The following is a 24,565-nucleotide window of genomic DNA, read 5'->3' on the forward strand; positions in this document are numbered from 1 at the left end:
ATTGAAAATGTATATTTATATCCATTTCTCAGTCAGTATAGAAAATATATTTTGGTGCATTTAAACAAAACAGTTTATAAAACTAAAAAAAAGGTCAGCTAATATCTTTAGGAATAGAAAGATAAAACATTTAATTTACTTTTAACAATAAAATAAAACGTAAAATGGTAACAAAATTTTTGATTTCTTTTGTTTTTCTTCATTGTTTATTGAGGTTGTATTCAATATTTTCCCTAACATATTGAGTTGGGTGTACAAATGTTTGGACATATTAACGGACTGCACTCGCAATGAAATATGTCGGGTACATTTTTGACAGTATGATTTCAGTAACTCAATTGTACAATGCTTCCCCGGTGACAGCTTTTATAACTTTAATTCGGAGTGTATTACTTTCTTACAGCCTCACACGAAGAGACATAGTAAAACTGCCTTATACAGGGCACCGTGTCTGTGATCTCTTTAAAGTTTATTATGGACTTGGTTGATTCGGAGGCGTTGATGAATGGATTGTGTGGAATGTTCGACTCTCGTCTGCGGTTTAACATGTTAACCTATAACGAAATCTTATTAGGAATAGAAGGACTGAATGGTCTCCACCGCGTGCGGGGTTCCTTCCAATAATGCAACAAGTTTACATACAGCTAGTACGAGCTGTGAAACCAGTCACCGCTGATACTGTCTCAGTTCATGGACGCATACACTCCGCTAGCTCCGCTGCTAGTCGATTCGACACAAATATTACACAGTGATAGTCATTATTCTCCAGTCGCCACTGGAGATAACATATAGTAGAACGTACGGACGAGAGAAGAATAGCCATGAGGGATTTAGAAACAAATAAAGATCCTCGGAGCGCAACAAAAATGGAGAACGACACCGGTCCTGGCAAGAGGCGGTGCTGCCTTGCAGGGACCGTGAACGCTATACCATATGCGTTTTCTCTTGCTTCTTTCGCATTTTGCTTTTTACTGAATGTTCAGACCAGCGAGATTAAGGACAGAATCGTGGATCTTGAGACTGGTGATGGCGCCCGGCTATTAAGCCCTTTTTATGGGATCTCTGTGGATCAATTTCATTCAATGGTACAGCAACGAGTGGACGAACTGCTGTCACAGGTGTGTAATCCATCCACAGCCTCAACCAAGGACATTAAAGTCACAGTACTGATTTTTCACAATTCTTACAAAAATGAACCAATGATTATTATTTTTAACCACATTTTTGATGCATTGACTTTTATTTATATAACCAATGTAGAACAAACACCAAAAATATAGTTAGTGTTGCATTTTGTGGTGACTATGGTCAACTACAATTTTACTTTACAACAACCCATATTCCTTAAGTTTCTGACATGGCCAATTTGGCACCTGCATGTGGTCACTATATATATATATAAATCAGGAATTCACTTGTTTTTTCTTACAGCACTCCAATGACCACTTGGCTAAAATAAGGACTGCTCGACAAGCCTCACCATCTGACTGCAACTGCCCACCAGGTAATAGCTCAGTGCTATGCCCTTTTTTCTTGGTTAGTACGTTGAATGGATGATAAGTTATGGATGAAATATCAAATAGGAATTTGTAGAATTAGAAGAGATACTGTAAAGTCCACTCCATTCCTCAGGACTCTTTAGATGTCTAAGAACCTGACCTGTCTTAGGCTACGTTTACACTGTGAGGCTTAGTGCTCAAATCAGATTTTTTTTTCTCAGATCTGATTTTTTTTTATATTACATATACCTGTATACACAGCACAAAATGTATAATTATGCACACAATGTGTATACTGTATGACGTGATTAAAGCACATTGTCAGATTATGTTAATATTAATATGATTATTAGCGTTTTCACAGACAACCGATGTCTTTTTTTTATGACCTGTAAATGGTTGTTTTGGTTGTTTGAAATCTAAAATAAGTGAACACTGATGATTTGTGATTTATGACAAGCACAGTGCACTTCTCTCTGACCACCGGTGTGTAGTGAACTCATCAACGGTTAATAAGCAGCCAGTTATCATACAAAAAATATTCAAAATGAACAACCTTTATTTTTGGTAATGTATTTGCCCTTTGTGCTATTACGCTATGCCACTGAGGAGTAGAAGTTGTTTGCAGCACAAACCAGTACAAAATAATGATGTGTCTATCAAAAATAGTGTAAAAGCTGCATGAATTCCTACATTGCCGTTCAGACTGTGGTCGGATTGCAAAACATCAGATTTGTATCAGATTTCGGAGTTGAAAAGATCAGATTTCATGTGGTTTGGACTGTTCACAGATCAAGCAGATCTAAGTCACTTGTGGGCAAAAAAAAATTAAAAATTCTGATTAGGGCCACATTTGCCTGCAGTGTGAACATAACCTAAGAACATGACATCTGACATTTATCTGGTGTTTTTAATTATTTAGACATCTAAAATATGCTGGTGAGTAATGGCTGTATATATTTTCAGTCTGTGGCACATATCTCACAACCAGTACTGCTGTCTGTCCCTCTCTACAAGTATTGTTTTTATTTGTTCCTCTTCAGTCATGCCTGTACTGTGAAGTTCTTTATAATGTTTGTGATTTGGTTTATGAAATAACCTTACTCTTCACAAACAAGTGGGTATAGTCATTGGAATCTTTTTTGTTTTAGACTTCTGGTCTCATTCACTTCCACTGAGTTTTCAGACATTAAAAAACAGCTTGTTCTGCTGCTTGCTGTTGCAAACTGATATTTTCTTATTGCATTATTGTACTTTGTATGTATAATCATGAACACTATTGTTTGTAGGGAAAGTTGTTTGACCAGTTTCTGTTGTTTATCATTCCTAGTCATTTCTCCCGTTGGCAACTGAATCAGAAGTTCTAAAACAATGGCAAAAACAAGCACACAGTTCTAAGGTCAATAGGTCCTTTATCAATTCAAATTTGTGACAGTGAGGGAAAAAATCTCTCAATTTCACACGCTTTGCTCTATTTTTTTTGTCTGCCAGAGGTACTCCTGCCAATCATAATATTAAGTTATATTATATCAAATATGCAACGTTGAGTTGGGATTATAATTGATCAACAATTATACAGTACAATTACAAATACAAATACAATTTGTGGAGTCATTGCAACGTATAACCATAACAGAGGCATTGCAAGAAAGTGTAAAGCATTCAGGGACAATAACGTAAAGCATTTGTAACTTTAATGAAGAAAAGTTTACTGATTTATTAATACAATGATGACTATATGGTGTTGTTTTACATTACAAATTTCTGTATCTGAATACTGTTTGACTCGTAGGAAAACGTTTTTCGTTGCTCTATTGTAATTATTCTTCCAATTTAATTTTTTGCACATGATTTACACCCTTACTAAATCAACCTAACCAATATAAATGACTGATTTTTCACAAACAGAGCTATTCAAGCCATCTTGTGAAATTGTTTTTATATCACTTTATATATCACAGCAAAGCAAAATTTCGCAATGTCAGATTTTTCCATGATTGTGCAGCCACACACACACTCTACCAGTCAAAAGTTTGGGGTCAGTTTTTTTTCATGTTTTTTTTTTTTTGATTATTGTAAAAAAAAAGTTAAATTGTTAAATATTTATTAAAATTTTAAATAACTACTCTCTTATTGTATGTAGTTTCAAATGAAATTATTACTCCAGTCATTCTTGCTTTTATTAATATTACCATTAATAATAATAATAATAATAATAATAATAATAATAATAATAATAATAATAATAATAATAATAATAAAAATAATAATTTCCCAGTACTGGGTGGAAGGCCATCCGCTGCGTAAAACATATGCTGAACAAGTTGGTGGTTTATTCCACTTTATTAATCCCTGACTAAGCCAAAAAGAAAATGAATGAATGAATGAATGAATAATGATAATAATAATAATAATAATAATAATAATAAACAGCTTATGGAATATGGCTTGTCTACCTTTGTCTATCTCATTCATTTATTTTCCTTCAGCTTAGTCCCTTATTTATCAGGGGTCGCCACAGCAGAATTAACTATTCCTACATATGTTTTACGCAGCGGATGCCCTTCCAGCCGCAACCCAGTACTAGGAAACACTCTCGCATTCACACACACCACACACTAAGGCCAATTTAACCCAATCCAAGTTTACCCAATTCACATATAGCGCATGTCTTTAGACTGTGAGGGAAACTGGAGAACCCAGGGAAACCCACATGAACACGGGGAGAACATATCTACACAGAAATGCCAACTGACCCAGCCGGAACCCAGCAACCATCTTGTTATGAGGTGACAGGGAGGGAGAGGGAGTCAGATTTCACTATTCATACTCAACAATTTAGCACCACCTGCAGAAAGCAACTTGCGATGTTGTATGTAAGCAGGTATACCTTTTTAGGTATACTTTGGGGAACACAGAGAGAAATGGCAGTTAAGATGTACCTTTAGAGACAACATTATCGGAAAATGGAACCCTGATCATTATTTGGACCTCAATTCCATACAGCTTTTTGGGCTTATTTACGCTATCAAAAATGTTACACCAAAAAGGAATCAACATTTTATTTATTATTATTTTTTTTGTAATGACATATAGAGCTCTTCATATGTACCTTTGTGAGTTCACTGCCCTGCTGCTTAAACTCCCTGTGTTCTTTACATCTGTTTTTTTTTTTAATGAAAGACTATGATTTTGGTATTTTTGAGGTTTACTGCCAGGTCCTGGTGCTGCTGCAGTCCCTGTGGGGTTGATGACAGCAGCACCATGTCATCTACATACAGCAAAACGTTCATGCTTTTGTCTTGAGGAGTAATTCCAGGGGCTGTAGTGTTCCAACTATTGGACAAGCAGAACTAAATACCTACGTACATACCTGTCACACTTCTGTCTTTTGTGTGAAGAATTTAGTATGTTTATTGCCATTTAGTGTCACACTGTTTGAATACATTGAGTTTTTTTTAACATTTTTTTATGTTACACTGTTTATGCTCTCTCATATTACAGGATGTGCCTATTGCTGTTATTGTTTATTATGCCCATACCCAGGGCTTCATTTTTAAGGGCACCTCATTTTACCGATCCCCCTCCTCAACCGCTCTCCTCCCCCGTCCGTTGTTCACTTTCACTTTCTTCTGCAACTCCCCAATCCTCTTCATGTTCGTCCACGACACCCCCGCCCCACTCACTTTCATCTGCGGCACCCCTCCGACCCCCCCCCCCCCCCCTTCACACTTTCGTGCGCGACATGCCGGACCACGCAATTCACAAATTAAGCACTGCCCATACCGTTTTTTTTTTTTTTTTTTTTTTTTTTTTTTTGGTAAAGCACTTTGTGCAGCCTTGTGGCAGTTGGAAACGTGCTATATAAATAAATTAACTTGAGCTTGAATTGAGTTAATAAGACTCAATGTCATAGACTTTACCCCCACTTTGTAAAAGTTTGTTACAATCTGTCATGCCAAATAAATCCAAATTGTTTTCTGAAATCAAGAAAGCAAGAATTTTTTTTTAAAAGTTTGGTCTGATTTTATTGATTAGGGTGTAGGGTGCAAATGTGGTCAATAATTCTATAATTTAGAAGAAAGACAATCAATATATTGACAATATTCTGCACATTCACATTTCGTCAATTAGTCCAAAGCAACTTATAAGTGAGGAAGGCACTATACTAATAAGACGTGCTATACTAAACATTGTTTCTGACATGGTTAGAAAAATTAAAGCTTGGGTATGGTGGGAAGGCATGGTAGTCAAGTGCTCATGAAAGAGATACATTTATGAGTTGCATTTCAATGTCTTCAGTGAATTGGAAATCCATAAGAAAGATCATTCCACCAGCAGGGAACATTAAATAAAAAAGCTTCAGAAAGTGATTTAGATTAATTGTACTTACTGACTGAAGGCTTTTGAAAGCGATGTAGACTGGGTAGGGTAGCCTATGTATAGGAATTTACTCTTAACTCGATAAGATGTAATCTGGAGTGTCTGGCTCTATAAAATTTCAAGAGTGACCCACAAATGGCACTTACTGTATATGCTCAAAATGTGCTTTTATACCTTAAAAAGTATTATAATGTTTATTTGCCTAATTTTAGACATTCAGACAGTAATTCATCTTTTTTTAAATATGTAAAATGTAGATGGGATGCTGCAAGTCAAGAGACAGTGGTTATGACTAATGAGCTTTTCTCAATTCAAACTCACACAGCAGATAGAATGTTGCATTACTGGTAGTTCAAATTTTATTTTTGCATGCTGCATATCTGGTTTGTGCAAAAATGAAAAAAAAAGCAAAACATTACACATCAAATGAAATGCATCAATACAAAAATATCTTTAGGAATGCATGATATTTATTGAACAGATTTATCGGGTGATAAGGTAAAAATAGTTTTTAGACATAATTTATTGAAATCATCATTTGAGTAAAATCTGTACATGTCCAATCACAAGTAATCACTGTGGGATGTATGCGATAAATCAAACGAGTGTTACTTTATTCAGTATACATCCTCAAGATGTGCCTTTTTCTGGTCCATTTTTTTAGATTAGTATTCATTTATAGGTTTACCTGAAAAAATTGTGTATATTTCAGTGGGTTAGCACTGTAGCCTGTAGGAAGAAGGTTGCTGCTTCGAGTTCCATCTGGGCCAGATGACATTTCTGTGAGGAGTTTGCATGTTTTCCCCATCTCCATGTGGGTTTCCACCGGGTGCGGTAAAGACATGCAGCATAGGTGAATTGGGTAAACATGGTTCTAAGAGACCAAGTAAGCCTGTTTAAAAAGAATGTGCAGTGTTCCTTTAAATAAGTAACAACATTTTAAAGCACATATTCTCCACTTTCCAAAGATACCAAACATTTACCTTTGTCATGTTTACAAATTGTAAAATAAATGGTCAAATTGAGCTGTTTTTCAGTGATTCACTGAGAGTGTATATTTGATGATAACAATTTATTCATTACTCTGGCAATTTTTACGCTATTTTTAAAGGGCTATGAACCCTGTCCTTCTCAGCAGGGTGTTTTCACTCCTCTTGTTTGAAAAAAAGTCCAGCTTTGTTTAGGTAGTAGTGTCAAGTGGCGAAAGAGGGAAGAGTTTGCATGAAAAGGGAAGTTTCATTACGTGCACTACAGCTGATTTTTACACCGGCAACACAAATAGATGCAGGGAAGATAGACAGTGATTCGGAGAGCAGCGTTTACCATTTCACTAATTCCAAATTCGAAAAGCTGATGGGTAAAAAATTGTTCCTTACAAACATATTTTTGTCACGTGTTAGTAGACGTGTTAGTAGTTGCTCTCATGGAAATGGAAACATATCTTTGTTGTGGCACATTTATAAATGCAAGACTGATGACCCATGTCTGCAAACAGTTCTTCTACTACTTGTTCGAATTACGGTTAGTAACACAAAGTGGCGTCTCTGAACACTGTAACAGGTAAAAACGCATGACCAGCCTTTGAAGCTTTATCATGCTTATTATTGAAGTTGCACCTCTTTCAAATTGCGCTGATTGGTTCAAACCACCTCTTTCAAATTGCGCTGATTGGTTCAAACCTAGTGTTTCTCATGAGTTAATGAACAGATGTGCTGAAAACTCAGTGACGTCACTTTGTACCAGCTGGTACAGACATTCAGTCTCCACACTGGAATTTACACAATGATCCCATCACCCTGACGTAGCTTTAAATGTCTTTTTAAACTGGAAGAACGAATTTGCTCTAAACAATGCAAAAACAACCAATTTTCACCTAATAGTGTTTTTAGCAATGTGGGACATAAATATATATGACTGTCAACATCTCAAAAAATGTGTTTTGGTGTTTCGTGACCCTTTAAGGGTATAGGGAGTGATTTCAGATGTAGTCTATATATCATGGCTCCCCCTTATGTTTGCTAAGTGCAATTTTCCTCCATCACTGTCATGAATACTGTTTCTGTATAAACTTCCAGAGCAGCACAATACATGTGAGTTTGTTGACTGTAGGCTGATGGAACTGGTGCATGCAATACAGTTCATCCAGTTACGGGTTGTTCTACCACTGATATCATTTAGAATTATTTAAATGAGGAAATAATACTTTAATGGAATTACCCTACAATTTTAAATGCCATTGTAGTGGCTATTTTCTTTAAGGAGGCTCTTTCAGTGGTAAAGAAGACAAAGTCTTACCCAAAGTGTCTTAAAGTTTTATTCTTTGCAAGAAGGTCACACAATCATATATCAATGTTTCTGCAGAGTGTAAGACACCGAAACAGAGTGTGTTCTCTTTGTATCTAGCTTGTAATGCCCACAAGGTCATTAGTGACATACAGGATGAATTAAAGTTACATCAGTGCTCAACTTCATTTTTGACCATATATATTTCAGTCTTACCACCCAATCGAACATGTAGCTTGTTAAATCACCATGTACTTATCCAGATATTGTCTGGTGATAAACAGATGTTAAAGTGGTCAAACTTGGTCTAACTTAAACAGTACATCCATGGAAGAATAAAAGAACAGACATTTATAATGTATATAAATGAGTATATAAAATTAGTTTAAGATAAATAAAATTATTTTTCCACCACGCCATGATCATAAAGAAATATTCTTGACTTTCGTGGATTTCATAATTGTGTTTGTGCAAACAAAATGTTTTCACAGAAACATTGAACATTGAAACAAGTGGTCATTGAACATTGAAACAAGTGGTCTTTGGGGGAGGTTTGATTTAGTTGGTAGAATGTCTTAATAATGGTGGAATAGCCTCACATGCTTGTTTCTGTATGGTTTGTATCTATATGGTTTTATCTGTATAAAACAAAATCTTTTTAAAGACAAGCTGAAATATTTACTGTCCAGTCTACTTTGTGTGTTGAGATGTCTTTGAGATTCAACACCCTGTGAGAGATGCATCTCAAAGACCCCTTTGTCTTCCAGGGGATATATTATATCTCATCCTTTACCCTTACCAATGTCTCATCAAGTAGGGAATTTTCTGATCTGCAAATTCCCACAATGATTCATCTGTTCTTATTTATGGTCTGAGTGGGGGGTTCATACTTAGTGCTCTTTGGGTCTTACAAAGGAGGACCCATAACCTCAAGGGTCATATCTGTGGGTTCTAGACACTAAGCCCTTAATGGTTTAGTTCATGATTCACATATAAAGTCTTTTGATACTTTGGCTGACTTCAGTCCAGTCTGTGATCTCTCTTATGTTTTTTTCAACTACATTTGAGTCATATATAAAATTGTAAATTATTACATTTCTTAGCTTGAATATGGAACATCTGAAATTTAAGAAATTTTTAAGTCAGATTTTTCTAGATGTATTTTCTAACTTCAGATTTATTTGTTCTGAATTCAGAGACTGTATGTATTCAGTTTGTAAAAATACAAAGTTTCAAGAGTTCAAGATTCATAAATTCGAATTCAATATTCTAAAATTCAAAACCAGAAATTCAGGCTGTGAAATTAAGATTCAGCGCAGAAAATCATTCAGTGGTAAAATATATATTGTAAATATATATATATATATATATATTGTGCTGCACTTAAGGTTTAAGAGTACAGTGGCTTCCATTAAACTGAAGATGTTTGGGATGACCAGAACCCTGGGAGATGGGAGAAAGTTGCAGAAAGTCAACCATCACTGCAGCCCTCCACCATTTTTTTTTCAGATTAACTTAACTGATTTTTACCAAATGTCAGCAGTACAACAAAGAGTGAAAAATTTAAGGTGATCTTAATACTTTTTATACCCACTATATCCCTGTTTACTTGTACACAGCTGTTCAAGGCAGTTATAAAAATTATAATTGTGAATGCTGCGTATGGGGAAGACATCATGTACACAATGATTAGTCACATCTTGTTGGGATCGGTCTTTAAATCTCATTATCTGCACATTCTGCAGCAAACCTTTGTACTGATGTCTTGATAGTCTTCTCCATTTTAAAGATATTTGGGATGTTTATTGTTGCAAGCCTTGCAGATAAAATGAAACAATGCTAATTTCAATGTAGAATTAACAAGGTCATGACTTGTTTCCATAATTTCAAATGAATGTCCAGTATTAATATCACAATATTAACAATTCATGGGTCAAATTGTGGGAAGTAGACCGCAATTGTTTTTTAATAACTCGTCTCAGTCACGTTACATAAACACCAAGATAAAAGGTTATTCTCCTTGAAACATTGCTTTCTGTGTAACAAAAAGAAATTAATATACAGTAAATATAGCTTACATGCATGCTGTCCAAAGCAGAGCATGTAAAGTGCCACCTGTGACCCCTGGCCTAGCAGTAGGGGTGGGGCCAGACTCTAAATTAGTCGGCCTATCATCACATGTTTTCCATTTCAGCAAAAATATATGTACCTCAAAGCAAAGCTCCGATATGAAACCAGTTCAGTTCTGAACAGCCCCTCTCCATTCCTCACACTCCAGCAGCGTATCTCTCCTTTGGGCTTGTCTGGGATATTCAAAAGAGTAATTTCCAGAGCAAATTTTCTTAGCAATTTTTCATAACATTGTTTTAAATGTTACACTATGAGTGCTCCTTGTGCAATATCACTCTGTGAGATGATGATGGTCGTAATAAGTGTGTCTCCTGCCTTGGCCAGTCCCACACTGAGATGGGACTTGTTGACTCTTCCTGGTCTCAGTGTCAGAGCATGAGCATCTCCTTTTTTCAATCACAAGTTGCTGTCTTCACTGTAGCTTGCCTCTGCACTTGTCTCCCATTGCCATCCTCCCTGCTGAGAAAGAAACAGTAAAGCAGCAAGCCTGTAATTGTGGCTATTGGCACCATGCCAACACAGCACACTTGTCTTTTGGCACATCTGCGACGGACCTACGTAGCTGGCTACTTTTTTTTTGAGACATCCAAACTGAATAATGTGCCATTTCTGAAGCAGACTCTAAAGCCTGACCCCCTAGGCCTTCATTGGTCAGCACCTTCCCTAAACATGGAGTTATAAGGGTTGTGATTCAACATACAAAAAAGCCTGTTGCCTCACAGACAGTGCGTTGTCTTTCTAGGTACAACACTGGACTTGCGAGCTTGGATCATGCCAGAGCCATCTCTTTTTAATCTGAGACTGGGGGTGTTTTGATGACATGTCCTCTTAAAGATTTCCAAAGTATTCTCAAATGAATGGCAGCCACTGCCTCTTTGCCAGGCGAATGGATGCTTCACCATCAGGCAGCTCAGAAAAACTGGTCTGTTTTCTGGAAAGCAGAGGTTGACCTCTTTGAAGAAGACAGCTGTCATTGTCAAATATTTTTATCAATTCAGCAAGATGCCCTAGCCTACAACATGCCTTTTCTCTGATTGCAGTGATACCTCAGGTTATCAGACAAGTCAGGGAAATGAGATGCTCACTTCTCTTTGTGATTCCACTGTGGAAGAACCAGCTGTAATTCCTGGATCTAATACAACAGATTTTATGCATTTTTCTAGTAGGCTAAAGCACCACTGATTTTTGCAGTTACACAAATGTTTACAAATTAGCCTTTACTATTCGAGTAAAACAAGGGTTTTCCCAAATGGATTGAAATGCAACATTCGTTCCCTTCTTTTAGGGAATTAAGGATATGTCTGTAACTAAAGCTATTCATGAAGAAAACTGAATACACTGACTTTTGAGTCTAAAAAGACATCAACAGGCAAACAAATTAATACCCATGGCTTGTGAAAATATATTGAAGACTTATGTAGTAAAAGGGTTGGCCTGTGCAACAAACTGAACATTATTTACAACATTATTACAGCAAGCTTCAAGGCTACAGTCTGACATCTATCCAACAAACTTAAAATGACATAGTGTAGAGAGCAAACAAGAGCAAGTCTGAATTTAAGTCATCCACATTCTGGATGACTTATGTACTGCATGTAAAAAAAGAGAAAATACAATGAAGGTTATTTAGACATGGATTTTTTGGATTTTGAACTGTGAAACTTCTTAAAGTTAATGCTTTATTAGACTTATTTAAAAAATCAACAATTATAATGGAAAATATGTGGATTGAGTGTATTTCTCATGTAAACAAATTAACTATAAACAGTAGTTTTTGTCATCTTCAGTTGAATTGAGTTAATTTTGACTAAGTAAAATGAGTGCATGTATGAACAAAAAGTTGTGTATAAGAATTGTTTATTTTTTGGAATACACAGTAATGCATACAGTATATACTGTAAGCAAAAACTCAACAGGCCTACAAAGTTTAGAGAAATTGTAAACTTGTGTTATGTTTTATAATATATAATCATTTAAATAGAATCTGCACTTGGATTGATGGTAATTTACTCTATAAAGTATTGGCACACCTTCATTGCTGTACAGTATCAGTCACCCTTTCTGTCTTTACACTTCTCCCCAGTGTCCTCTTCAGCTTTAATTATAACAGTTAATTCACTGCTAACTCATTAGATGTCTGAAAGCTGGACAAAGGGCCTCTTCATGGCTTTCTGTCACAGGTTGCTAGGTTTATGAATTTGGTATCATAGCAACTGTATGTATAAGCAAGTGGCTGGGCAATCTTTGAATCTGGGCTCACATTCAATGAAAGGCCAGAATGCAGAGTTGCCTTTGTGTATGAAATAATAAGTTAGAAGGCCTCTTGTCTTTATGTGAGCATGCATTTGTCATCTCACAATAGGAGGGTGATTTTCTGAAATTTTGCGATTGCCAACAGCTGTCATCTTGATAGCAGTTGAATTTCACAGGATGAAAACACCACAACAAGTGTCAGACCACTTTTGTCATGTCTAATGTGACAGTTTATGTTTGGCAAAATGTACTTCGTTGTTTCAGAATTAAAATATTTAACTTTATTTTATATGGAAGAGTGAACTTATGTTTCTCTACAGGTCCTGACAATAATTCAACAATTTACATATGCAACATGACAACAATACAGTATGTAGCCTGTTTGTATGTATAGTGCTTACTAGGGCTGGGTGATTTGGCCTAAAATATAAATCTCAATTAATTGAACATTTAACTCGATTACGATTATTGAATGATTGTTTTATTTATAAATTTTTTTTGGCCCTCATATTTAACTGACAATCGGTGGCTTGGTAGCTCACTGCAAGAATTTCAGACACACAGCAAGAATTTCTGTGTGGAGTTTGCTTGCTCTCCCTTTGTTCTCGTAGGTTTCCTCCGGCTGCACCGGTTTCCCCCACAGTCCAAAGACGTGCGCTATAGGTGAATTAAATAAGCTAAATTGGCCATAGAGTTTGAATGTGAGAATGTTTCCCAGTACTGGGTTGTGGAAGGGCATCCGTTGTGTAAAACATATGCTGGGTAAGTTGGCAGTTCATTCCGCTTTGGCAACCCCTGATGAATAAAGGGACTAAGCGAAAGGTAAATAAATGAATGGGTTCACTGACAAGTTTTGTACTGTAAATATTCTCACATATTACAAGTGAAAAAATTTTGAGGGTGCAATTACTTAATTTTAAAATAATTGAAGGTAACACACACTATGATTATTTATTGACCATCAACATTAAACAACTAAAATTGAAACAAATAGCCTAAAACCAACAGTTATTTTTTTCTTATAATTTTTTTTAAAAATAAAGAACTTGCACTTTTGGAAACAAAATTAATTGTTTTCAGTGTTTTTCTTATTAAAAATAGAAAATAAGCAGTATCTCTTCTAAATAAAATAACTCTTGAATATTCTGTAAATAAAATAAATAGTGCATTTCTTGCATCTTCTGTAAACAAATGTTTTTAAGTTAATAATTTTAATGGAATGGAAACTATGCCGTCTCAAGGCATCTCTGGCACAGCTTCCACTCATCATCTGTATAGTGCAAAGTAAGGCTCAAGAATGGGTTTACCATCCTACTTGACCATAGATCAGATGTGGCTGCAAAGTGGTCGTAAAAATATAAATCAGCCTCAGCCTGTTTAAGGAATTAGGCTGCGGTTTTGTGCACTGTGCACACTGCACTTTTCTCCCCATAGGCTTCTACTCATACACACGTGAATGCGTCAGACCGGAAACGCAAGCTTGTGCGACAAGTTTCGCAGTGCGCTGTGTTGGAAAGTTGCAAAAGCGAAATTGCATCACTTGACTGCGTGAGACCATTCATAGATCAAAACATGACCTCTCTGGACAGAAACTTAAAATATGGGCCAATTGCTTGCTTTTTTTAATGTCTAACTTAACTCTAGTGTGACCGCAGCATTAGTCTTGTGATCTTGAATAATCAATGACCACAACAATCACCTAATCTGGATATGGACAACACTATGTGAACTTTTGAGATAATAAGAAACAGACAGACAAACATGAACATAGACTCTGTTACAGTTAATGTCTTTTTAGGAAATGTTCCCAGCTCAGGTTGCAGTGATTATTGCCCCCTAACAGTACTTTAGAGGATTTGGAATTTAAAGTAATGCTTTAGGTTTTACATATATGCTAGTGAAAAGAGATGTGTTTTTAACATAGATTTAAAGTGACAGAGTATGTATGCTTACTGAATTGTGCTACAAAAGTAGATCTAGATTTTAGGAGCCAGATATGAAAAGGATCTACCTCAATAGACAATTTTGACATTCTAGTCAATGAATACTCACTCACTCCATTTTTTTGGCTTATGCCAGTGGTGTATTTGATTGGGGTTTCAGAAAAAATGTACAGAGATATAAAGAGAATCTGCATGATTGAGCAACTGCAGTAGTGTAGTCAGAAAATTTCAACTGGTCATCAACAACCACTACTAGGCTCCTGACATTACTTGAAGGAGTGATCTTCAAGGTGCCCAGCTGTATGGTGAAATTGTGGACTAGTGTTGGGTAGGCAGCAATTACCAGCAGTTAGGTCTTGGAAAAGTTGAGTTAAAGGTGCTGGTACGTCATACAACCAGATACATCTATCAGACATGCTGATATTTGTGGAGCAATTGTTGGGTCGTCTGGCAGAATTGAGAGGTAAAATCCGATGAATAGTCAATGGTTAATTGTGTAAGCATTTTCTCGCACTTCTGAAAAGAATTCTCTTTTTATTATAATTTATTTAAATTTGTTTCCAGCTTTCAGTCAGAATTTAATCTGACTCCAATTTCAAGTGACCATCAAATTAAAATTGTATTTCTAGCTAAGATAGGATCACATTTGTCATTCATGAATAGAGTTTTGATTTATATCTGATCCCATTCTCTTTCTCACAGATACTATCTCAACATTCTGAAGTTAATCAGAGGATGCAGGTTTAATACCTCTTATTCCAGTTGCTTCCTATTCACTTGTACTAAAAGTATAGTTAATTTAATTTAATGTCCATTCTATTTGCTGAAATCAGTGATTTAACAGAGATTAGGAAGTCATGCTGTCGAGCTTCCTCCTCCAAATCTATAAAATAATGCTCACAGCAAAGAGTTAGTGTAGACTTGTATAACCTGCTGGATATAATGGTTTCAGGAGAATTCAGAGAATTCAGAATGAATCAGCTCTTACAATTTTACTTTTTAGATAAAAATATATCATGCCAATTACAGAATAAAACAATAAAAAGCCAATTCAGAAATGTACAATATCAATTACTCAAAGATAAATCTAAGAGATACCTGACTATTTAGAAATACATTGCAGCATACAAGTCTTGATGCAAAGGTCAAAGACTGCAACGGGATATTATGGCTACAGGTTCCTAAATACACCGTTGCTCCTTTCCCTTAAGAACTCAACTCAGAACTAGGGTTGCACGGTTTACCGGTACTTTGGTAGTATCGTGATACTGTGGCTGCAAAATACTGGCAGTACCACTGTAGTTTGTAAACGGTAGTATCGTCATTAACGGTCTATCTACAATACATAATGTTGCATGTGGAAAACTCACTAAAATGCTCTCACGTTTATGCAACAATAGACCATTTTATTTGAATAGTCTGTAGAGCCCTTTAAGGTTGCAAAAGTGTGAAGAATTCATGCCTTTCATGGTAGCCTATTGCACGTTTTCTCAGTTCGAACACACATCTGAATCAGTTCAGTTGTGTTCTTGTCAACATGATTTAGTAGCTACAACAACCGCAACAATCTCCTAAAAAGAATGACTCACAGAGTTAAATTTTGAATACCTGATAATTCTAAAAAAAAACCAAAAGAGCAACAGGAAACATTGAAACAACTTTCGGCCACTTCATATAGCCTAATTTTCTTGGAAAATACTCTTTTTGTAATGAATTTCATTCCATATAATTTGTATCTTTATTTTAATGCATTGAAGTGATGTGCAAATATTTTTTTAATAATAAGGTAATTATGAATTAAATTCAAGTAGGCCAATTATAAAATATATAATATATTATTTCTGACAATTTTCTTTATTTCATAGATTTAAGTTATGAATTACAGTATCACAATACTACTTGGTATCAAGATACTTCAGCTGGTAGAGTATCGTAACATAAATTAATGGTATCGGGACAACCCTACTCAGAACAAACAATCATAAATTCAAGACAATAAAAGCTTCACAAAGACCCTTGTCTGGTCGAGTTAATGTCCATTTTCCCTGGAGTGTCCACTTTTGAATTCGGACTGGTTGGTGTCCAGAAGAGACTTGGTCAAAGATAAAACATTGATGTTTTTTTAAATAAATGTCAGGTAGGATAGTTGTCAATAATTTTTGTTATGTGCTCCACAAGTTCAAAATGATGGCAGAGAGAGTATTTTCTTCATTTTACACTACACAATGTTTTGTGAAATAAAATAAATCTTGGATGATTCTTCACTCTTACTTGTACAACCCAAAATTTTAAGTTGTTTCATGAGAAAATCCGTGCATATTCCCATCAAGTAGTGCTGTTTTTTGACCTTCTACTACAAATATTATTGAATGAACTTCAGGTTTGTAAATAGGGTAAGAATTATCTATTTATAAATGACAGTTTGTAGCTGGCATCTATGAAATTGCTTGCTATAATTTTACATAACTCATTTATAAACATTAGTTGTATCCAAAATAGATCTTGGAAAATAGTTTGGTAATTGGAATAGCAATGTCTAATGGACCTTTTAGAGGCCCCAGTTATGTGTGATGTTCTTGTCTGCCAAGAATACATCTTCCACCTAATAAGTCATGGTGTATAAAAACCATTTGAGAACTCAACTGTAACAACAATTTTGTCATAATAGTTGCTAGCAGTGTTTGAGGTAACACGTCTTGTGTAATAATATCACTTTTAAAAGTAATGAGTAAAGTAACGCATTACTTTTAAAAATAAGTAATATTATTTGAGTTACTTTAAAAAAAAATGACCTTAGGTTAAATCATACAGTCAATGATTTATTCACACAATTCACACAAAAATGTAAAAAATTATGAAGACGACAAAAACATAAATTAATAGAGAAATAAAATACCACACATACACATGTTAATGATTAATTTGTAACTTTTAGTTATATTAGATATGTCACATTATGTTTTTACAAAGGTGTGTTTTTGCTTCCATGTAAATCTAAATAAATAAAAATATGTAATGGTCTTTAGGTCTTTTTTTAATTATCAATGATTATACAAAGGTATAAGGTATACAACAAAGCCAGGTATAAACCTTAGCAAAAACAAACGATAGAGAATAAAGTGTAATTTTTTAGGCTTATTCAATAAGAATTAAGCTGTGTCATCAGCCAGCCGCTTCCCTTTTGGTGAATGCAGTCAGTGGAGAGCTAATGCAGCCGACTGCAAGAGTTTTTTAGCCCATGTCAGCATGACATCGGAGCGAGGCAGACACAAGCCGGACACATTTCTAGTCGGCATGCATCTTGCGATGATCACCGGTGATCAGTTCTGCACAGATTTAGCTAATTTTAAATGAGCCTATTGTCTAAAACCCATCTAGAATTGTGTCAATTCATTGGTTGGGGGTACAGGCACTGCCTGAATTCTCCTATGTTGTCATTCTGATTGAAACAGATAATGTCTAAGCTATGTATGTTCATGCACACATAATTTCTAGAACCAGATAAAGTGTACCTAATAAAAGGAGAGAAGCACCCTAACACTGCATAAACGTGCTCTAAGAGGACTCTATAAAAATGATTGAGAGGAAGCCACAGTCTTAGTGGAATATAACGTAACACTGATGATTAAGAAAGACCAAACACCTTACATGACGGTGAAGTAGTATCTATTGAGTGGCTCTTGTTTCTTTGTAGCAGCCAGTTCTAAAACATATTAACAACTGGGCAGATTTACTCAGATTACTAGATTGTTCAACTTCGAAGCTCTGTCAGGATAGAACATGTGAAGTCTCTTATTATTTCTGGAGCTGACTTCAAGAGATAAAATTGATCCTCTGTATAGCTCTTCAAGACGACCAAAATGTCCAAAGAAGCAACCCCAAGGGCGTGTGTTGGCCTCAAATGCCTAACCCAAAACAATGTGTCCCCAGGGGAACTTCATCAGACTCAAAATCCTTCAACTTGGAGGAGTGCAGCTTCCTACTGGAGAGGGATCTGACAGTTGTAATAGTCTTCTGAACATTAGCAGAGAGACGAGAGGCCAAAGCTAGTGGCCCTTAAAAACCATACCCACAGCTTCCAGAGCTCTAAATAAGGGTGCCAAATATTGCTTTGAATCTATGATAGCAGATTATTTTATTTTATTTTTTTTTTATTAGAATCTTCCTCGGAGGGCTTAAAGAAATCAGCTAGGAGAACTCCACTCTCCTCCACACTGCAAACAACTACCAAAATCAACTTGACAAACACAAACACATACAGTTTCAGGTCTGGCCACAGATGAGTGAACACATCTATTTCCATTTCGGCAATACAAACACCTGTAATGTTAAATGGTATGATATGAACTTCTGTCTGAAAATTAACTGCACAGTTCAAGACCTCTGGGGAAAGAGTCTGTTTTTAGCCCAAAGAAAGAGACAGCTTGTCCAATTAGTGTGATGGTGACGTGAGTCCTCTTGGCAATTTATGCGTGGGATACCATCACTGTTTTGTCTGTCCTGACAATCATGTGACATCCTTTGAGTGAGTGGAGAAAGTGAATCAGTGCCAGAAAGATGGCTCTCAGCTTCTGGCTGTTTATGTGCCAGTCCAGCATAAACAGCCAACATAAACACCAAGTGTCTCCAAAATAAACAGCCCAACATAAATAGCCTAGAGGCTCTCATCTCTAGGCTGTGTTTTTGGGTCCGGATAGGAACTCTCCAGTCCAAACGTTGGATGCTATTCTGCCCTCAAAGACACATTGCAGCCCATGTAATCATTTGGCCACAGTAAATATCACACATTGTGTGCCCTCTTTAATGGAAGAGGAGTTCCGGTATATAAAAAAAGAAGCAAGTGTGCAACTTTTAATGGTGAAAGGCTGGTCCTGTCGACCGGATTTTTAAGAGTTTGATCCAAAAAACAAAAGCAAAAAACCCATATGAAGCACCTTTGGGGCAATCTCGAATAGCTATTCTGTGAAGTGTGGAGCAGATAGTTCATCAATAGAGGTAAGGGGAGAGAAACTGGCTTCAGACATTTCATCAACAGGCTTTATCGGTACAACCAGAGAGGATTCCCAAATGCGTCAGTGCTACACATTATAGTGTATAATGTATTTCCTATGAGAAAAGTATCCAAAAGGCACATAGGTCTATATACAAATGTTTTTTTTTTTTTTACATATTGGTTTATAATATATAGTGTGAATTACAATATAGTAAACTGAGAGAACAAATCTTTGTCATGAACCATATGTCTAGAAATAAAAAAAAAAAAAAAAACTTGAAAAGTTGTCGGAAGCAGGGTGGTTCTGACGTAACAAATGAGCACCCTGAAGTTAGTGTAGTTCGTTTATAGCCTAAGGTTAGCTTTTCAGTTCTTGCATTTGCATTTATGATCCAAAAGTGCTAAAAGTTATATTATCATGTGAGGATTGTCCGGTTGGACAAAACACGTAAGTGTAATGAACTGTGCATGAACACAGAGCTTATTATTTGCAATCTTTGAAAATACGAAAAGGGGATTTTATTAAGGGAACCAGTTTTATGCTAGAAACTGATTAGCCTAAAAGGTGACATCATGGTTCCTCCACTCTATTGCCATGGCAACATAATTCAAGATATCAGAAATCCAGATTTCAGATATCAGAATACAGATTTACATATGCGGTATTTGCCATTATAGTGACATGCTTATATTTCAAAACATTTCAAAACACTTGAATTGACACATCTTCTGCTGTCAGTTAGTGGTGCTATAACCAAGACTCACAGTAGTTGCATCCATGTGGTCGGAATCCTTCAATGAACAAAATCGTAATATTTGATGAAAATCAGTGACTGCATGAAGTGGTTATAACACACTTGCTTGGCCTTGATCTATCGCTTTGCCATATCCGAACCACTGGATATATAAAAAAATCTGCTTGCAATTGAGCATTCTCAATATCTTGATTTAATGCTAAGCTATTTTTGTAGTTGTCTGATGAATCATGTAGGAGGAGTATTTCAAATTCCATAGCATGCTGTTATCGATTGATTAATTGATTTTTACATGTTTTGCTATTTGTTGTAATTAGAGGTTTTTAGTCTAATGGAATCTACATGTGTGTGAATTTTGGTCAAATGGCATGTGCTAGAGAGACCCTCACTTGAAATATATTATTAAATCACTTTTCTGATCAAATGGCATCACTACCTATGTTTCCATCCACCTATTTTCATGCACATTTTGGATATGCGCATAAAAAATCAGTTGATGGAAATGGCAATGTTTTGGTCATTCTAAAACACCTTACCTGTTTTAGTATTTACTATATTATTAATTACCTCCAGAACTGACAAGAGCATCTGTGCTCTGCGTCTGATGCCTTCAAACACCACCAAGCATTCATTGCTTGTTGGCATTGTCTTCTGAGGCAGTCATTTATTAAATAAGGAAACAATTCTCGCAGATTCTCCTACCTCAATAAATTCAATTTAACTCATTGGATGGAAACGGTGCTTTATTTGCATGTCTTTTATGCGATATTCTTTTATGCGAAATTTAATTCACATCTTTGGATGGAAACATAGCTACTGTGTTATGCATCTAATTATTTCTCTCTCAATCTATGGCTACAGTGAACTCAAATTTTGCTTTTGCTGTGAAATAATTCTTACCTGTGCCTGTTACAACCACACAATGTCATAGTCTGTAACTGTGTTTTCCAAAGGAAAGAAATGTGTCACAATCCGTCTCAATTCAAACCTTTTCAGGTTTATGAATTGTTGAATTGCTGAAAATGATAGATGGATGGGGTTTAGTTTCAGCAAACCATCAATTTGTTTCATTTTCCATCCTTACTGTTTCATCTGACAGTGATCAAGGTTGTTGGCCACCTTCGGAAACATCAAAACTTTCTACTAAACTGGGGAGACAAAGAAATTAGTTTTCACTCCCTAAAAAGAGGATGTTCTTAAAAGCGTCTAATACATCAGCATTGTTAAAGGATTTGAATGCACAACAAAAGACAATGCCATAAAAAATAAATTGTTTTATAGCTCTAACTGACTCATTTGCAGCCCTCACAAATGTAAATGCTTTGATCTGGATAGCTGTTACTATGTATCCTCATATTCTGGCTGATCGACAGTAGATAAACTAAAAAGCTCAAGTTGGATCAGGTCCATTGAACACATCTCGCTGTTTTTAGAGTGAGAAAAGAAAAAAAAAACATTCCTCATACCTCATTTGTACAAACACATAAAAGGAAGGATTAAAGTCTTATTATTGTGAGAGCCTTAGAAGTCATTTATTGCATCAATTTTACCCTGGATTTAATTCAATTCAATTCACCTTTATTTGTATAGCGCTTTTACAATGTAGATTGTGTCAAAGCAGCTTCACATAAAAGGTCATAGTAAATTGGAACAGTGTAGTTCAGTTTGTAGTGTTTAAGTTCAGTTCAGTTTAGCTCAGTTCAGTGTGGTTTAAAAATCACTACTGAGAGTCCAAACACTGAAGAGCAAATCCAACGATGCGCAGCTCTACAGATCCCGAACCAAGCAAGCCAGTGGCGACAGCGGAGAGGGAAAAATTTCACTAATTGGCGAAGTGAAGTAAAATAACCTTGAGAGAAACCAGACTCAGTTGGGCAAGACCATTTTAATTTCTCCACTGGCCAAACGTCTTGTGCAGAGCTGCAGTCTCAGCGGCAGAGGCTGGAAGCTGGCCTCAGCGAAGACTCGTCTGTGCCTGGAGTGTCAAAGGAATCTCATGTTCTCCACTCCTCCATGACCACCACAGTAGCTGCTCAGGATACGGCCTGGTCCAGGATATGGAAACCTTGGGATCATCTCTTCGTTGGTCTTTGAACGAATCAGTGACTCTGCATAGTCTGCGGGGCTCGGGATGAGTATCCCTAGGTGGAAATGGAGAATAAAGAGAATAATTAGCGTAGCTGCTGTTCATAGTGTATATAAACAAGATGCAGAAACCTGTGTGGAAACCCACTAAGTGGTGCACTGAGTGTATGCTTTACTAAACAGATAGGTCTTTAATCTAGTTTTGAATTGGGAGAGTGTGTCTGAGCCTCGGACGTTATCAGGAAGGCTATTCCAGAGTTTAGGAGCTATAAATGAGAAGGCTCTACCTCCTTTACTCGACTTTGCTATTCTAGGTACTACCAGAAGCCCTGAGTTTTGAGATGTTAAAAAGCAAGTTGGATTGTAGCGAGACAGAAGGTTGGTTAGATAAACGGGAGCTAGATTATTTAAAGCTTTATATGTAAGAAGCAATATTTTAAATTCAATATGAAACTTAACAGGCAGCCAGTGTAAGGAGGATAAAATTGGAGTGATGTGATCAAATTTTCTAGACCCGGTAAGAACTCTGGCAGCTGCATTTTGTACTAATTGAAGTTTGTTAATAGAGGATGCTGGGCAGCCAGCAAGCAGTGCATTACAGTAGTCTAGCCTAGAAGTCATAAAAGCATGGACTAGCTTTTCTGCATCTGAGATGGATAGCATACTTTGTAACTTAGTGATATTTCTCAGATGAAAGAAAGCAGTTTTTGTGACATGGGATAAATGATTTTCAAAAGTTAAATTGCTGTCTAATATGACACCCAGATCTTTTATAGTAGAGCTAACGCTAACTTTGTATCCCTCCAGTTGTAGGTCGAGTTGCGAGATCTGCTGTGTACTGGATTTAGGCCCAATAAGTAATAATTCTGTTTTGTCTGAGTTTAAGAGAAGAAAATTGTTGGTCATCCAGACTTTAACATCTTTAATACACCCAGTTAGCTTAGATAGTTCAGACATCTCATCAGGTTTAGTTGAAATATATAATTGAGTATCATCTGCATAGCAGTGAAAGCTGATCCCATGTCTTCTAATAGTGTCTCCCAGGGGTAGCATGTATATTGTAAACAGCAAAGGGCCTAAAACTGATCCTTGAGGCACCCCATACTTTACTGGGCTGACTTGATAAGGCTGTCCATTAATATTCACAAACTGGTAAGGGCCAGCTAAGTATGACTTAAACCATTGTAGAGCCTGTCCCTGGACACCTGTAGAATCAAATGCCGCAATAAGATCGAGTAAAACTAATAGCGAGATGCACCCTTAGTCAGCAGCTGAGAGTAGATCATTGATTATTTTCACTAATGCAGTTTCTGTACTGTGATGAGCCCTGAAACCTGACTGAAACACTTCAAAAACATTGTTCGTCTGCAGAAAGGAGCATAATTGGGCAGAAACAACTTTTTCTAGCATTTTAGATTTGAAATAGGCCTATAATTAGCTAAGTTGCTGGGGTCCAGTTGTGGTTTCTTAATAATAGGCTTAATAACAGCTAGCTTGTAAGGATTTTGAACATGGCCTAAAGATAAAGAAGAGTTGATAACATTAGGAAGAGGTTCTCCTATAACAGGTAGCAGTTCTTTCAGTAATTTTGTTGGAATTGGGTCCAACATACTGGTTTAGAACTATTTATAATTTTATCTAGCTCTTCCTGTTCTATGATTTTGAAGCACTGTAGGTTATTTTGATTCAGTGGAATGTTTACTGGATCTGAAGTAAAAGGCGGTGCAGAAAGTTTAATATCTCCTATTTTCTGTGTTAAAACCTTCTATTTTATCATTGAAAAATTCATGAAGTCATCACTACTAATTTTATTCCAAAGATGGCCGATTATTTGTTAATTTAGCAATGACGTTAAATAAGAATCTGGGATTGTTATTATTATTTTCTGTCAGTTTGCGGAGGTGTTCAGCCCTGGCAGATTTTAGAGCCCTCCTATAGCTGGACATACTGTCTTTGTACGAAATTTTATTTAACTTCTAAATTAGATTTTTCCATTTACGTTCCAGGGCATGGGTTGCTGTTTTGAGATCATGGGTATGACTATTTGTACCATGGTGTAGTTTTATTCTCTCTAGCCTTTTTTAGTTTGATGGGTGCCACAGTATTTAGAGTGCTAGTAAAGATGGCATCCATACTAATGGTTACTACATCAAGGTAATTTGCGTTTGCAGGTGCATTTCGAAATAGAGAAAGATCAGGTAAGTTATTTATAAATTCATCTTTGGTGGATGGAAAAATTGT

General features: G+C 36.1%; 1 protein-coding gene across 1 annotated transcript in view; it reads left to right on the top strand.

Annotated features, from left to right (window-relative positions):
- The first annotated feature begins 507 nt into the window (after positions 1-507).
- LOC130232381 (collagen alpha-1(XXV) chain) overlaps positions 508-24,565 on the top strand; it is a 401,111-nt gene continuing 377,053 nt past the window's right edge. The window contains exons 1-2 of the mRNA XM_056462242.1: positions 508-1,118; positions 1,432-1,504. Of these exons, the coding sequence (XP_056318217.1) occupies positions 822-1,118; positions 1,432-1,504 (370 nt within the window). The 5' untranslated portion in view covers positions 508-821. The remainder of the gene's footprint in view (positions 1,119-1,431; positions 1,505-24,565) is intronic.

The sequence above is a fragment of the Danio aesculapii genome, chromosome 7 (genome assembly GCF_903798145.1).
Source record: "Danio aesculapii chromosome 7, fDanAes4.1, whole genome shotgun sequence".
NCBI lineage: Eukaryota > Metazoa > Chordata > Actinopteri > Cypriniformes > Danionidae > Danio > Danio aesculapii.